Source organism: Diabrotica undecimpunctata, chromosome 7, assembly GCF_040954645.1.
Source record: "Diabrotica undecimpunctata isolate CICGRU chromosome 7, icDiaUnde3, whole genome shotgun sequence".
Classification (NCBI taxonomy): domain Eukaryota; kingdom Metazoa; phylum Arthropoda; class Insecta; order Coleoptera; family Chrysomelidae; genus Diabrotica; species Diabrotica undecimpunctata.
In genome coordinates this window covers 156,952,001-156,969,655 of record NC_092809.1, presented here as the reverse complement: position 1 = coordinate 156,969,655, position 17,655 = coordinate 156,952,001, and the positions used below count along the sequence as shown (strand labels likewise).

At 34.3% G+C, this 17,655-nt stretch overlaps 1 protein-coding gene across 1 annotated transcript in view; it reads left to right on the top strand.

Annotated features, from left to right (window-relative positions):
* The window catches only part of LOC140446064 (uncharacterized), a 30,947-nt gene extending 13,689 nt beyond the window's left edge, over window positions 1–17,258 (top strand). The window contains exons 4-6 of the mRNA XM_072538581.1: window positions 4,849–5,107; window positions 8,973–9,185; window positions 16,456–17,258. Of these exons, the coding sequence (XP_072394682.1) occupies window positions 4,849–5,107; window positions 8,973–9,185; window positions 16,456–16,582 (599 nt within the window). The 3' untranslated portion in view covers window positions 16,583–17,258. The remainder of the gene's footprint in view (window positions 1–4,848; window positions 5,108–8,972; window positions 9,186–16,455) is intronic.
* Window positions 17,259–17,655: the final 397 nt, after the last annotated feature.

Sequence of the window (17,655 nt, the reverse complement as noted above, 5' to 3'; positions counted from 1 at the left end):
TACTAACTTAGCTATTTATTTATTTAAAATTTTTCGAAAATGTATTTGTATAATGGACTCTTTGTATTAAATTAAATTAAACAATTTAATCAAAGTTAATCTTTGTTACAAGTGTCTAAGTAACAAACATTCATTACTGAGTTGTAAATGCCTTCAAAGTTGCGCTGTTTTTATAATTTCGTGGACTCTGCTCAAACAGTTAGAATCGAATACTTTAAAAAATTGAACTCTACGTTATTAAATGCCAATTACCAAAAATCCTCACCAAATCTACTGACTACTGCCTACATGTTTTATTTTGTGTCTTAATGGCTTTCTACCCAAATGTCTTACTTTGCGCCCAAATGATTTACTTAATGCCCCAAATAGTAACTGTATTATAGTTTATTTTTATGAACGAGAGAGTAATTAGCATAATTTTAACTGGTAGCTCCGACCACTCCATGGGCGTGCTCAAGATTAATTGAAAAATTACTTTGAATAATTGTAAAAAATAAATGAATTATTTCAGTGTTATAAAGTGTTATCAGTGTTAAACAAAAGTAACCTCTTTTATCACACACTATATTAGAACTGACTGGCCTACATTAAAAAGGGTTTTAAAAAATTCACATTTTTTTTAATATTTAAAAATTGCAAAAGAGAAAAAGAGTTTTTAAAACCGTCTAAGGTATGTTAAATAGATGAATAAAAATATTAATATAAAACTTACAGCTACTTGTTACAAATCCAAATCAGATTCAGAAGATGAACTTTCAGTACCAAGATTTATAATAACTGGCTCGATCATTTTATCAGTAATATTGTCCAGCTTCCACATTTTTTCCTCTTCTTTAATAGTGTGATTTACTGCCTTTTCCCAGTTTTCAGGTTTTACATTATTTACGGCCTCCAAAAACAACTGTTTAACATCATGAATTTTAAAAGTGGTATTTTTTCTTGAAACTTCACTCTTTATCTGTGCCCATACCAGTTCAATCGGGTTTAATTCACAATTATATGGTGGGGATCTAAGTACTGTCATTCCACGATTTTTGGCAATTTCATCAATTTCGCATTTTTTAAATTTTTCTTTATGAAGGGCACACAACGAATAAAGTTCCTTTCTTATAGATCCGGGATGGTACGTAATATTTTTTGAACTCAGCCAATTCTGCAAGTCTTTTTTTAACCACTTGGTTGTGGGCAGTCCTTCTATAAGTCTGGAGTGATAACTTGCATTATCCATTACTATTACACAGTTCTTAGGAAGAAGATCTATCATTTGTTCGAACCATTCTTGAAAGACATCAGCGTTCATGTCTTCATGGTAGTCACCGGTACGAGTTGATTCAAAAGTTAATAAACCACCTTCAACAAAACCGTCTGAACTGCCAATGTGTACTATTATCAGCCTGCGTCCCTTTCCTGATGGTGGGTTTAAACCAGTAGATAAGTTATTTACAAAAGCGTGCCTTTGACTTGTAACAGTTTCATCCTGCCAAAATTTATTTGGTGTATGACCCTCGTTGATCCATGTTTCATCAAGATAAAATATTTTTCTTTTTTGGTTTCTCATTTCCTTTATGGTTCTTAGAAAATGTCTTCTCCATATGACAATATCGCTTCTTTCTAATAAAATAGACTTTCTGGGATTCTTTTTCCAGCGGAAGCCTATTTCTTTTAAAAGTTTCCATAACGTACTTACTTCGACTCATTTCTGGGTAATCCTTATCATCTCGAACTGAGACAAGAACTTTATCCAATGTTGGAAATTCTTGTCTAAAGAAGAATTCATGCACTTTCCGTCGAAGTCCTTCTTTAAAATGATATTCTATTTGAAATTTTGGTTTCCCTGGAGCATTACGTGGCATTTGAAAACTACCACATTTCTCTTCTTTAATAACTCTGTAAATCGTAGATTTCCCAACACCAAGTGTACCGCTAACTAACTCAACGGTCTCATCAACACTTTCACATAAACGTTTGTCTGTAAATGATTTAAAACAATTAAATATTAATGTTTTTTCATTAACTGTTAGAGGACCAATTTTTCGGCGTTTACACGGCACTTCCAAATTTTCCATAACACTAGTATACACAATAAACTGCACCTTGCAACTGAAGTACCTACTTTTAGTGAACTGTTAAGAATTTTGAATACGCCACTTGGACCTTCCTATATACAAAATGGAAAAACCCACTATCACATTTTCTGTGGAATAAGTTTAGAAGGTAATTATCTAGTCAATTACTGTCGTAGATTCCTGGAATTAAAGAATTAAATGTTTGATTGTTGAAACCCTTACTTCGTGGAATGCACTCATTTCAGATAAAATAAAACGTTTTATTTTATCTAAAGAATTAAACTTTATTTTGCAAATAGGCAAAGAATTAAACTTTATTTTGCAAATAGATAAAATAAAACGTTTTATTTTATCTAAAGAATTAAACTTTATTTTGCAAATAGGTAGGTACTTATTAAACTTTTATTGGTTATATATAACCAATAAAATAAACATCTTACATTTCTTGCAAATTCATTAGTACCTGTTAACCTCCATCACTCCGACACTGGCAACTTTATTTAGGGATTAGTAACCCTCAAAACTATTGTATTCTATTCTGCTCCAACCTTTATACCTGGTGGTCATACTCAATTTAAAATTGTTTTCCTATATACTTCTGTAAACTTGTTGACAAATATCTGTTTTTCATTGAGTCACCCGTATCAACAGTTTAGGGATTTGCATACATAATTTATTGTTTTATTACTCTCTCATACATAAAAATACACTATAGCAGCTGCTTCTCGCTGAGCGACTAACACTTTATAATGTTGCAATTAATGTTATAATATTACAAAACAATTACAAGATTCTCGATCAACTGAGCGCTCTGTGACGTAATTTGAAATCTGCTAGTGCGCACAATATTTTCACGTCTATTCGTATTCTGGTATCTATTGTACCGAGTTAATAAATAGTTCTATGTTAGGAAACAAAATGCCAGAGATATTCGAATTTCTTTAGGAAATAATGCATGTGGAGATACGATATTTTATTTATGTGGAATAATTAATTAAAGTAAACTATTGGAGATACAGGACTTTCGCATTACATCTTCTTCTTAGAGTGCCATATCCCTACGGAACGTCGGCGACTACCATGCTTATAATATTTTTATACTGATCTCGGTCTTGTGCTACGTGTAGCAATTGGTCCGCTGTCAAACCTGTCCACTGCCGCAAATTCCTCAACCAAGAGAGTTTCTTCCGTCCTATCCATTTCTTTCCTTCGATTTTACCGTTGAGAATTAGCCGAAGGAACTCATATCTTGGTCCTCTGATTATATGTCCAAGATATTCTAGTTTACGCCTCTTAATAATATTTAATAGAGTTCGTTGATGTCCCATTCTTCGAAGAACTTCTCGTTTCTGGTTCTGCTAGTCCATGGAATTTTTAGTATCCTTCGATACAACCACATCTCAAACGCCTCGATTTTATTCATGATATCGGCGTTTAAAGTCCAAGTTTCACATCCATACAAAAGTACAGACCACACGTAACATCTTGTAAACTTTTCACGGATTTCCAAATTTAATGAGTTATTGGATAATAGAGGCTTGAATTTTTGAAATGAGTTTCTTGCCTGTTCAATTCTACATCGAATTTCGAAGGATGGATCTAGATTTTGGGTAATCCAACATCCAAGGTATTTGAATCTCTGAACTCTCTGCAGCGGTTGTTGGTTTAATATCAGTTGGGTTGCGCCGATATCCACTTCACTGGTCACCATGTATTTAGTTTTATCGATATTTATCGACAGTCCAAAATTTGTGCATTCCATGTCAACTCTATTGATTAGCTCCTGCAGATCGTCGATGTTTTCAGCTAGAATCACAGTATCGTCGGCGTACCGTATATTGTTAATTATTTCACCTCCTATGATAATTCCTTTTTGATCTATTAAAGCTTCCCTAAATAGATTCTCAGAATACACGTTAAAGAGGGTGGGAGATAGTATACAGCCTTGTCTTACGCCTCGTTCAATACTGATTGGCTTTGATTCTCTGTTGTTGGTATTAATAATGGCTGTTTGGTTCCAGTAAAGTTTGGCAATAAGTTTGATGTCTTTCTCATCTAGTTGGATGCTCTGCAAGGCGGTAATTAGTCTGGTATGTTGAACGCTATCAAATGCCTTTTCAAAATCAATGAAGCACATATATACGGGTTTTCTTACCTCCCAACATCGTTGAAGGAGTGTTTGCATAGAAAATAGTGCTTCTCTAGTTGACTAATTATTTCTTCGCACTTGTTGTTAATTCGATTTAGGAGAATATGCAACAGTATTTTAACGGCATGGCTCATTAAACTAATGAGTCTACAGTCGCTACATTTCTTAACGTTTGGTTTCTTAGGAAGAGGAATAAAGATCGATTAAAGATCGCATTACATAGGTCCAGTTATTTTTCAATAGGTGACACCAAAAGGTCAAATTCACAAAAATGTGGAGTCACAAGGTTTTATTATGAGGGTATCATGATTTCTTAAAGTAATTTTAAAGTTGAAAATTTTATTAATTAAAGAATGACATTCATTTGCTTTTAAATGACATATATTGTGGATATCTTATATGCAAAAGATCAAAAATTCAGGGTCGTATGGTTTAGACATCGGAAAGCGAATTTTTCAGGCCCATTATCAAACAGTTATTAACAATTTTGTAATTCTTCCTCCCTTGAAATTGAAGAGCTAATATAAAACATGTTTCATTTTTTAAATTAATTGTAACTATAATTCGGTAAGCCTTTTGCCTTGTGTTTTAATCCTATTTGGAGTTTTAATCAACAAATATGTTTTTTTTTAGAAAACACAACCCCTGAACCCATCGAACCCCTTAGTGCTGCTGACGAACGTTGCCATGCTAGGTACTGGCAACGTATGGTACTACCTGGCGGTGAGCAGCGTACCATAGATATGAGAGTCATAGAACCATACAAAAGAGTACTCAGTCATGGTGGTTACTTGAGGGCTGGAGGGAATACAGCTATTGTCGTGTTCTCTGCTTGTTATCTTCCAGATAAATCTAGAATTGATTATGTTTACGTTATGGACAACCTCTTTTTGTAAGTTATTAGAATAATTTTCTACTTAAATTTCAACTACACTTAAGTGCAAATCAATCGACTCGATATAAGAAGTATGAAATTAAAAATATGTAATGTACGACTAATAACTATTATTGAACTTACAAAAACTGTTATTGCATTATTTGGAGGCCGCATTATAAAAACAATATGCAAGACTAACAGAGTTTCCTAAATATTCATCATTGGAACGAACGCAAGAAAGACGTTATGAACAGAGAGATCATCAATTACAAAATTAATTTCTCTATTTTTCAGTATTTGATATTACCACCCCTGCTCCTAATTACACTTTCCAACCGATTTCGCATGGATCTGATGACTTTTCTAATAAATTCTTGGGGCATTGCGTTTCATTAAGCGCAGCTCTTTCATTCTGCACCCTGGTGCCTGATTTCTGTCCAGGACCCTTCGTTTAAGCTCATCCCAAACATGCTCTAATGGATTTAAGTCCGGACTCAAGCTTAATTTATTGTAGGTATATCGATATATATATAAGGTTCTTGAACTCCTAAGTGGAGCATAGAGCTTCAGTGAAAATGCGCCATCGGGTTCTATTTTGCGCTAAGGTCTTCACCTCATTCCAAGACTTTCCTTGGCCTCTTATCTCGTCCATGATGGATCTTCTCCAAGTTTGTACTGGGCGAGCTCTTTTTCTTTTCCCTTGGGGATTCCACTCTAGGGCAGTCTTTGCGATACTGCAACTATTTTTTCGGAGTGTGTAACCGATCCAACCCCACTTTCTGGACTTAATTTCATTTTGTACCCGCTTTTGTTCGGTCAGGTGTAGCAGATCGTCGTTTCTGATGGTGTTAGGCCAGAATATATGAACAATTCTTCGTAGACATTTGTTAACAAAGACCTGCAGTTTGTCTGTGAGGGTGTTTGTCACTTTCCAGGTTTCACATCCGTAGAGTAGAACAGACATGACATTTGATCGGAATATTCGGATCTTTGTCCTTGTAGTATACTCGCCAGATCTCCAAACAGGGTTGAGCGTGCTGAAAGCTTGTTGGGCTTTTCGTATCCTCATACGAATATCGTCTTCTGTACCTCCTTTTTCTGTTATGACACTTCCAAGATACGTAAAGTTTTCCACATTTTCAATCTGCATATTGTCGATAGTAAATAGCGCGTTCTTCCTTGCATTTATTCTCATGGACTTGGTTTTACTAATATTGATTTTTAAGCCTATTTTATTGGCTTCAGTGGAAAGTGTTTCCAATTAGTAAGCCAGATCTTGGAATCTTTGACCTAATAGACAGATATCGTCCGCGTATTCTAGATCGCTTAGGCGTGTGGTTAACGTCCATTGTATCCCTCTTGTGTCGGAGTCTTGTTTGGAGGGAACATAGTCTATAGCTATGTTAAAAAGAAACGGAGAAAGCACGCATGCCTGTCTAACTCCAGTAAGTACGTCGAATTCGTCACTGTTGATCCCATTGTGTGTCACGCTGCATTTCGCATCAGTATATAGGACTTTATAATAGAAATTATTTTTTGCGGGATGTTTCTTAGCTCTAAAATTTTCCATACAGCAGCGTGAGACAAGTTATCAAAGGCACGTTCAAAATCAACAAAAACTATGTATAGGGGTGTGTTCCATTCAACCGATTGCTCCATTATTACCCTCACAGTATTAATGTGGTCTATGCAGGAGGATTCTGGTCTAAAGCCTGCTTGATTAGCTCGAAACTCAACCTTGTTTGTTGATATCAGTCTGTAGGTATTGTATTATTGTAGGTATACCGAGAAACCAAAAATTATAATGAGATGGAAAGAATACTTTGAGGAAAACCTAAATGCAGGCATTGGAAATGATCATAACGAGACAATATATTTTACGGCGTAGCAGCACATTGAAGGAGTTCAAATAATAAAGAAACTAAAAAACAGTAAAGCGCCAGGAATGGACGGGGTTTCGGCAGAATTGTTGAAATATGGAGGACCCGAACTCTAGGGAAGAATCCATTACCTGTTAAAGTTGGTATGGACCACGGAGCAAATGCCGGAGGAATGGGCAGTTGGTCTTATACAGCTAATATATAAAAACGAGATAAGAGGAAATGCCAGAATTACAGACCAATTACATTGCTAAAATATAATATACAAAATCCTTTCTGGCATTATCTACACTAGATTGTCAGAATACTCCGAAAACATAATTTCTGATTATCAAAATGGATTGTTATGAACAAATAATTATAAAAATATTTTTCAATGAATTAATGCTAATATTGTGTCGTAATGTTTAATTACAAGTGCAAGAGGAGGCTTTTCAGCTTTGGAACTCTCTCGTGATTGCACCAAATGTAGATAAAAATCCAGAAAAGTAATTTTGCTAAATTATTAAAGTAAAAAAAGGCTGGAAACATAAAAACCTTAAGTAATTATTTACACTCAACGATCAAACAAACAAAAAATTAAATAGTCGTCTTATTATATTATATAGTACGTCTATAGTAAATCTATTTCCATACATAGTGTCATATGAGATGTCGTATGTCGATATACGTTCAATAATAACGAAGATGTTGTATAGTGCCCTTTTGGTAGTGGCCTTCTTTGTGTTTTCTATCTTAACGTATTCGTTATCCCTCCCCTTTCATTTGCTATGTTGCATGTTAGGATTCGATCAGTTTCGGAACGTTTGTGATCTCTTCATTCGGGGTACTTTTAACTTTTACATTCTACTCCAAGAATTTTAATTAGAAGAGTCGCCGTTTTGTCGATTCTTCGGGTAAATGTAAGACAAAAGCTCCGTCAAATAAAGGGAAGAGAATAACGATTTTACATGCTGGATCACAAAATAGTTGGGTTCCAAATGCCCTGTGGCTTTCTGCAAAGAATATTAAAGACTCCTGCGTCAACTACCATGAAGATACAACGGCAGAACTTTTTGAAGAATGGTTCAAAAATAATCTTATGCCAAGCATTCTTCAGAATAGCGTGATAGTAATGGACAATGCAAGCTATCACAGTCGCCAACTAGGTAAGGCTCCAAACTCGAATAATACTAAATTAGAAATTTAAAATTATATGAAGATGAATGATATGTATTTTGAAGAATAGTACACCAAACAAGAGCTTTTAGAAGTTTTAAAGGCATTTTCTATAAAAAAAGTATATGTTTGTGATACATTGGCAGAGGAAATGGGACATACAGTGCTGCGGCTTCCACCCATTATTGTATGTTTAATCCCATAGAGCATGTGTGGCACGAATTGAAGCTTAAGGTGAGGTCACAAAATATTTCGCCAACGTTAAGTAGTACTGTTGTAGAGTTAATAAGAAAATGTGTCAATAATCTTCTTCCAAGTAGTTGGAGAAATTCAGTCCGACAAGTAATAAGAAAAGAAAATTCAGAATGTTCGTGTAGATCATAATATAATTGAACCGATCATAATTAATTTAGATGATGATTTTGAAAACATTAATTTCGGGTATATAAGGCAAAGCAATATATTCTACATCTGTTTTTTTTTGTTTTTGTCGTCGTAATTATTGTAAATTTTGTGGATCCTTTGCTTTATTATAGGAGTACCGTCTAGTCAGTTTTAATTGTCAAAAGAGTAACTCTGTCTACCTCGTTTGCTTATCGCCCCGGACCGGTCTTAACAATGGGCCAAGTCAACCATTTTCTGCTAAACAAACTTTAATTATATATTTTCTTACCCAATGGTCGATTATTGTCAATATTCAATAATTTATTAGCTACAGATATCAGTAATTTTTTCAAAAAACAATTACTCTGTTTTATTATTAACGACTCATCTATATTAAAAATGTATGTCACCTATTGTTTTATGTGTATTATTAATACAGTTAACTATATTTATAACAGGTATGTCTTATGGACTTTGGAACGTTTGGTAACTGAAGATTATGTTCTCATTTATCTACACGGAGCTGCAAATAAACTACCTTCATTTGGATGGCTTAAAAGGTGTTATCAAATGGTTGGTCGAAAATTAAGGAAAAATCTTAGTCATCTATACATGGTACATCCCACATTGTGGATAAAGACCATGTTGTTTATGGCAAAACCTTTTATAAGGTAAGCAAAACAGTTACATTTTGTTTTAGAGTTAGTAATTAATTTTTAACTGATATCAATCTCTATAACAACAGTGACTTGCGTGAAAGATACATATTGTCAGTAATAAACATTAGTTTTAGATATAATTTATTACCCTTAGCGAAGTTTTAAGAAAGCCAAAGAATCAAGAGATAAGATTTTTGTAGATAAAATTAGTATCAACACAATAGGACAAACATGAAGAATGTCCTAAATGAGAGAGAGTATATAACATAGGTTGCTGGATACAAATATGAGAGCTCTTACCTGTAATATAGAAATGTCTTTAAACTAACGGTTCAAAAAGCTATCCGTTAGTAAGAGATATGTGTAGCTTTGGAAACTCTACCTCCAACGCGTAGTGTGGAATACTTCTGATCATATAAAATATTTAGTTGCTTTAGCGATTTGTTCGAGAGAAGTTTTCCACTTTTTAATTCTGATAGTTCCCTGTGAAATGATCGTAATTGAAGGTATCATACAATGCTTAGAGTTGTCGTTTCAATTTCTTCATTATGTAGGGAAAATGAGAGCAACGGGAGATTAGAGCATTTACTCTTCAGATTTTTAAACAGAAACATAGGCTAATACTCTTTCCATACGAGAGAAAGTCGGAAACTTCTAAGAAGAAATTCTAAGGTTTCATTTACTTGTGTTTCATAGAGGCTGTGTTTTTGTGTTGAACGAATTTCAGGTAGGCTTCCTGTCATAGGAATAATCTTAAACTGGGAAAAATCGAGAGGGTAGCTCTGGGCCTGATGACCATAACAGTGAGAGGGTAGAATCGTGTGTAATGTCCCTAGGACGAGTCATGAATATTTGCTTCGTTTAGTTGTGTCGGAATGTGATAAAAAGAGTAACCCTTGCTTAGGTCAATAATCTTCTGCACACGGTTATGAATATAAGGAGTCAATGAAAGTTTTTTATTCAAAATCCAACTTAGAGCTACTAACAAGTCGCTATAACAGTAGCGCACCTTGAATTTGCCTCGGGGGGGGGAGTTTTCCACTTTTTAATTCTGATAGTTCCCTGTGAAATGATCGTAATTGAAGGTATCATACAATGCTTAGAGTTGCCGTTTCAATTTCTTCATTATGTAGGGAAAATGAGAGCAATGGGAGATTAGAGCTTTTATTCTTCAGATTTTTAAACAGAAACATAGGCTAATACTCTTTACATACGAGAGAAAGTCGGAAACTTCTAAGAAGAAATTCTAAGGTTTCATTTACTTGTGTTTCATAGAAGCTGTGTTTTTGTGTTGAACGAATTTCGGGTAAGCTTCCTGTGATAGGAATAATCTTAAACTGGGAAAAATCGAGGGGGTAGCTCTGGGCCTGATGACCATAACATTGAGAGGGTAGAATCGTGTGTAATGTCCCTAGGAGGAGTCAGGAATATTTACTACGTTTAGTTGTGACGCGATGTGATAAAAAGAGTAACCCTTGCTTAGGTCAATAATCTTTTGCACACGATTATGAATATAAGGAGTCAATGAAAGTTTTTTATTCATAATTCAACTTAGAGCTACTAACAAGTCGCTATAAGCATGAGTTTGTGCGATTGGTTAATTCTTGCTCAACACGTTCGACACTGATTGAGTTAAAAGAACTCACTTTAAATTGTGAGATTTTGTTTAGCAGAAGCTATTCGAAATTTGGAAGATACCAAACGAAAGGAGACTGCGCCATTCTCGAATACTACGCGCAGATAAGCAAATTTTGCAAATATTTTGAGCTAGTTAGCGCAGAAGGTGTTGAGTTCAACATCTACAATTCGTTTATCTAATACTAAACATCTAGGGAATTTCAAAGGGAGAATGGACTGAAAACCATCAAGTAAAATTTTCCAATCACGTAACCATTCTGAATCGAGGATGAGTTAATCCCAACTAAGCTTAGCCTGCCATAAACGTGGCAAGAGAATTTTTTAAGATATAGTGGTTCTTCTTCTTCTTAAAGTTCCATCTCCTATCGGAGGTTGGATATCATAACGGCTATGGTCACTTTGTTGGCTGCTGCTCTGAAAAGTTCTAGTGAACTACAGTTAAACCATTCTCTAAGGTTCTTCAGCCAGGAGATGCGTCTTCTTCCTATGCTTCTTCTTCCTTGGATCCTTCCTTGAATAATAATTCTCAGCAGCTCATATTTTTCTCCTCTGGTTATGTGACCCAAATATTCTAGTTTTCTTCTTTTTATGCTGTTCATAATTTCTAACTCCTTATTTAGACGTCGTAGTACCTCAGCATTGGTAATCCTTTGAACCCACTGAATTTTTAATATTCTTCTGTAACACCACATTTCGAACGCTCCTATTTTCCTTATGTGTTGTTTCTTCAATGTCCCAGCTTCCATTCCGTATAGTAAGATAGAAAATATGTAACATCTTAGAGCCCTCAATTTGAGATGCAACTGAAGGTCTCTGTTGGTAAGCATTGTCTTCATTTTCACAAATGCTTGCCTTGCAGTTTCAATTCGGACTTTGATTTCTCTGCTTTGGTCATTTTTGTCATCAACCCAGGTTCCGAGATATTTATATGTCTCTACTTTTTCTATTTGGGTTTGCTCTATCATTAATCTTTCATTTCCATGTTGCGTTTTTGAGACAATCATAAATTTAGTTTTTCTCTTATTTATTTTTAGTCCGTATCTAATGCAATAATCGTTAATTCTATTTACCAATTCTTGTAGCGATTCCAGGGTGTCTGCCATTATAACGGTGTCATCAGCGAATCTTATGTTATTTACTATTCTTCCGTTTACAGAGATTCCATCACCCAGATCCGCTATCCTGGAATATGGCTTCACTGTACACGTTAAACAGTAATGGTGACAGAACATAGCCCTGTCTTACTCCTCTCTTTATGTCTATATTTTCGGACTTTTGTTCTTCTATCTTTATATTGGCCTTTTGATTCCAATACAGATTGATAATAATTCGTAAGTCTCGTCTGTCTATATCTTTGTTTCTCAGTATTTCTATTAGTTTTTCATGTCGGACCCTGTCGAATGCCTTCTCGAAGTCGATGAAACAGGAATAAATATCTAGGTTCATATCTAAGCATCTTTGAGAGAGGACATTAAAAGCAAACAATGCCTCTCTCGTTCCCAAACCCTTGCGGAACCCAAACTGAGTATCGTCCATACCATCTTCTAGTTTTCTATATAATCTTCCATGAATCACCTTTAGAAATATTTTGAGGGTATGGCTTATTAGTGATATTGTCCTATAGTCTGAACAATCTTTGGCATATACTGTTTTTGGTATTGCTACAAAGGTGGACACCAACCATTCCTGTGGGATTTTTCCAGTTTTATATACTTCATTAAATAGGTCCAGAAGTACAGGTAGAGTTTCATCGTTTAGACATTTCAGTAGTTTCGCAGGTATTTCGTCTGGACCTACAGTTTTTCCGTTTTTTGCGTTTCGTATTGCTTGTTCGATTTCCTCTATTATGGTCTCTGGCCCCGTTTCGCTGTCGATTTCTTCCGGTTCTTGCCGATTATCCTCAAACAGATCTGTTATGTATGTCTTCCATTTTTTTAATTTCTCTTTAATTTCTATAATGATTTTTCCATTTGCGTCTTTCAGAAGGGCATCTTTCTTTTTTCTCAGTGTATTCGTCATTTCCTTTATTTTCTTATGCATGTTAAAGCTATCATACTGTTTAGCATGTGCCTCTATTTCACTGCATTGATTTCTTTCCTACCAATCTCTGTAGTTCCTTGTATTTTGCTTTACTCCTGCCTTTATGTTTCCTTCTTTCCTCCATTAGATCTAAGATTTCTGAAGTCATCCATCTCTGATAGTGATATAACCAGCTAAATTCGATTTGTATTCAATTGGATCGAAAGTTGACATTAAAATACTAAGCACCTTTTTCTTGGTGATTGATTGGCCTATATCAAAATTTGGTGATTAAAATTAAAATGTATCTGATTGTTGATTCCATTTAATTCCGAGTACTTTCGGAGAAGGATCACCTAAATTATGAGTTCTAATTCTAAATCTAATTGGAAAAAACAAGCCCTAGCTTCCGGCCGAGTGCCTGATAAGTTGATATCACTAATAGAGCGATTTAAATTCAAAGAGACCTTGTATCGACTTAAGGGAAGAATTTGTAAGGTCTTCAAAAACTGAGTTTCGGAGAGATGTTCTGTATTTACATAATCCTGAATCTGTGGAAGTTGATCAGACTCCCAGAATCTTTCCACTAGTCTATCCACTACTTTATCAGAGGAGAGAAGAATTCCAAAAACATTGTTGATATTATATGTGACTAAATTATTTGGATGTGTAAAGTGGTGATCTCCTTTATTAATAGCTGAGCTTGGAACCCTATCAAAAATTACGTAACCGAAAAGAGTTTTCTGTAACATTGGTAGCTTTTGGCCGAGAAAGATTGTATTACTTAAAAGAATATCATTTACTACAGAAAGAATATAGAATTTGCTAAGATGTAAATTGGAGTCGGAAGGTCAAGTAATGGAGTTTAAATATCTAGGATGCATATTATCTAACTACGGCAAGCTTGAAACGGAAGTGGAAGATCAAGTGAATAGAGCAAACAGAGTCCCAGGTTGCGCGAATGAAACAATATGGAGAAATAAAGATATCAGGAAAGAACTGAAAGGCAGAATTTACAAAACAGTCATCAGACCAATAATGACATACACAGCAGAAACACGACCTGACACAGAGAGGACAAAAAGGATGTTAGAAACAACAGAGATGAAAACCCTTAGAAAAATTGACGGTAAAACATTATGGGACAGAGTTAGAAGTACAGATATACGACGTAGATGCAATTTTTTACACATAAAACTCACTTTAAAACTTCTAAAGCTCTTTAAATAATAGTTACAAGAAATATAACTGTCATGAGACTAAATAGCTCATGAATGTAGTATTGTCCTGACAGGACTATGACATGGGACAGGCGGCACAAGGTCTCATGGCCTAGATAGAGGTTAAGCACTTTAAATTAGGTTATGATGACACTGTATTACTGAAAGTAATAATAATAAAGATGTACAACAGTCCGTACTAAACATTATTACATGGCGCACTCAGTAGGATGTTAAAGTTGTTTCATGAAACACTTTGAGGTTACAAAAACACAGCAAAGAGCGAGACAGGTATTGTTCTGGCCAAATATGAATAAGGACATAGTGGATTTGGTTAGAGATTGTGTTGATTGTGAGAAATATCAGAGAAATAATGTTAAAGAGCCGTTAATACTAAGAGAAATTCCAGAACTGCCATTTCAAATGCTAGCGGATGATATTTGTGAATTTAGTGAGCATCTTATTTAATTGTAATGTATTATCTCACAAAGTAGATTGAAATTGTTCCGTTGCAGTCCAAAACATCCCAGTCAATAATAAATTCGTTTAAGACTATGTTTGCCACTCATGGGATTCCTTTGGAAATTGTATCTGAAAATATGCCTTTTGGCTCTAAGGAATGTCGAGAATTCTCTAAGAAATGGAACTTTAAATTTGTGACATCTAGCCCTAGATATCCTAGAGCAAATGGGCAGACAGAACGAGCTGTCCAGATAGCTAAAATTATTTTCAGGAAATGTGAAGATCTTCAGTTAGCCTTATTAGAATATAGGAACACACCACTATTCTTCTTCTTAGAGTGCCATATCCCTACGGAACGTCGGCGACTACCATGCTTATAATATTTTTATACAGATCTCGGTCTTGCGCTACGTGTAGCAATTGGTCCGCTGTCAAACGTGTCCACTGCCGCAAATTCCTCAACCAAGAGAGTTTCTTCCGTCCTATCCATTTCTTTTCTTCGATTTTACCGTTGAGAATTAGCCGAAGGAACTCATATCTTGGTCCTCTGATTATATGTCCAAGATATTCTAGTTTACGCCTCTTAATAATATTTAATAGAGTTCGTTGATGTCCCATTCTTCGAAGAACTTCTTCGTTTCTGGTTCTGCTAGTCCATGGAATTTTTAGTATCCTTCGATACAACCACATCTCAAACGCCTCGATTTTATTCATGATATCGGCGTTTAAAGTTTAAGTTTCACATCCATACAAAAGTACAGACCACACGTAACATCTTGTAAACTTTTCACGGATTTCCAAATTTAATGAGTTATTGGATAATAGAGGCTTGAACTTTTGAAATGAGTTTCTTGCCTGTTCAATTCTACATCGAATTTCGAAGGATGGATATAGATTTTGGGTAATCCAACATCCAAGGTAATCCAACACCACTATTAGGATCAGACAAATCCCCAGCACAACTCTAGAATAGTCGTAGACTTAGAGGCAAACTTCCAGTTTTACATGAAAAATATTTACCAGAACAGGTAGACCTAAAAAATGAAAAGAATAGATTGAATAATAAAAGAAAATTGTACAAGCACTACTGTGATAGAAATACAGCTACAAAAGAAGAATTAAGTGTAGGGGATAATGTGGCTATAAGAGAAGATGGGCAATGAAAACCTGCTGTGGTTAGACGAGGTTTACAAGAGCCAGGATCATATGTTGTTGAGAAAGAAAATGGGACACTTGTAAGAAGAAATAGCTATCACTTGAGACCATCTAATAATATGCCTAAACATCATATTATCCTAGCAGATGATTTTGATCACAATCAGAATGACATACCTTCAACATCAACGGCCTGTGAGAATGAAATACTGAATCAGTTTCCTACGAGAAGATTAATTAAACCCCCATCTAGATATAACGATTTTGAGATGTACTAGTTTTGCAATCAGTATTGTTATTAGTTTTTATTTTAGAATGTTTTTATTCTTAGTTCATTATTGTAATTTCTATGTTTTATTGGAAGGAAAAGATGTCATAAATGTAAAGTCCTGACAGGACTATGACATGGTACAGGCGGTACAAGGTATCATGGCCTAGATAGAGGTTAATCACTTTAGATTACGTTATGATGACACTGTCTTACTGAAAGTAATAATAATAAAGATGTGCAACAGTCCGTACTAAACATTATTACAATAAGAATATATAACGATACGAAGTACCTAATGGTTATTCATTTACTGACGGAGTGGATAATTATGTAAATAATGCACTCAGGTATAATCGGTACGAAAATGGAGATCTGCGCTGGATCTTCGTAACTTCTGCTTACAATAAATAGTCATCACTGTATAAAATTATTAAATAGTTGATCAATATCGTGCTATGGCAATTGCAACAGAAATAATTTTAGTATGACTATTAATTAAACTTATATATTTTTTCAGTTCCAAGTTTTACAGAAAAATATCATTCATCAGTACCCTAAGAGAGCTCATGGTAAGAGTACCCCTGGAAGCAGCTGCAATTCCTGATAAAGTCAAACTGTTCGATAGTTTGCACTGTGCTACATAATTTGTTCTTGGTAAAGTCGGCCATTTCCTTAACTTATAACTTATTTACACATAAAGTGAATGTTTGGTTGAAAACCAAGACGTATTAGATAAGGTTTAAGCAAAAAAAAAATCGCGACACATCAAATTTTCAATTTATTTTTACTTGTCTTTTGAATAATCACTACTGTGATGACTTGATTACGTCATGGAATTATTATTATACAATTTTTTTGTTCAAATTTAAATATATTTGGAAATTCTGATATACATAATTAAAATGTTACAAATAAAACAGAAAATAACGCATTATTAAAAAAAACATTACATTACTAAATTCATTTTAATTCGTTTTGGATTGGTCTAATTAAATTGAAGCAATTGTTAAAATATTTTTTTTACAATAATTCACACATTTTAAGCTTTTAATTTTTTATAAAATTTAAAGTACTCACTTTCAAAATGTTGACTACATTACTGGAAAAAATGTAGTTTTAATTTAAAAAAATGGACAGGTCATTTATCAGCCTAACCTAAAATTAATGATATTAGTAAAAATTCTAAATTTAAAATTTGATGTCTCAATGGTGATTTCCAAAACCTTACCTAAAGTATTAACTTCGAGAAAGGATTAAATATATAATACAGGGTGAGTCATAAGGAACTTTACATACTTCTACCATATGTAGAGTCCCTCAGGGAGCATATCATGTGGCCACTAAAAAATGTCAACTCCTCTTCTTTATTAATTAACAGGGTGATTTGTGTAATTGACCATTTATTTCATTTTACTGTAGTGTTTATACGGCTCATTTGATTTTTTTAATTTTTGCATGATACAGTACACTACTATCAAGCATTCGACTGGTATTAGCTAAACTAAAAAATTCCAGGACTGGCTTTGGAAAAATTAATTTATTCGTATTAAATATTACACCCTGTATATATATTTTTTAAAATGCAATAAGTGATTTTCAAACTACATAAATAGCCAATGAAAACGACATATGCGACAATGTTGTCGCACTTTTATTAAATTTTTAGTGAACGATCAAATCTTACCAAAAATAGAACAACCATAATGAAGTATCAAAT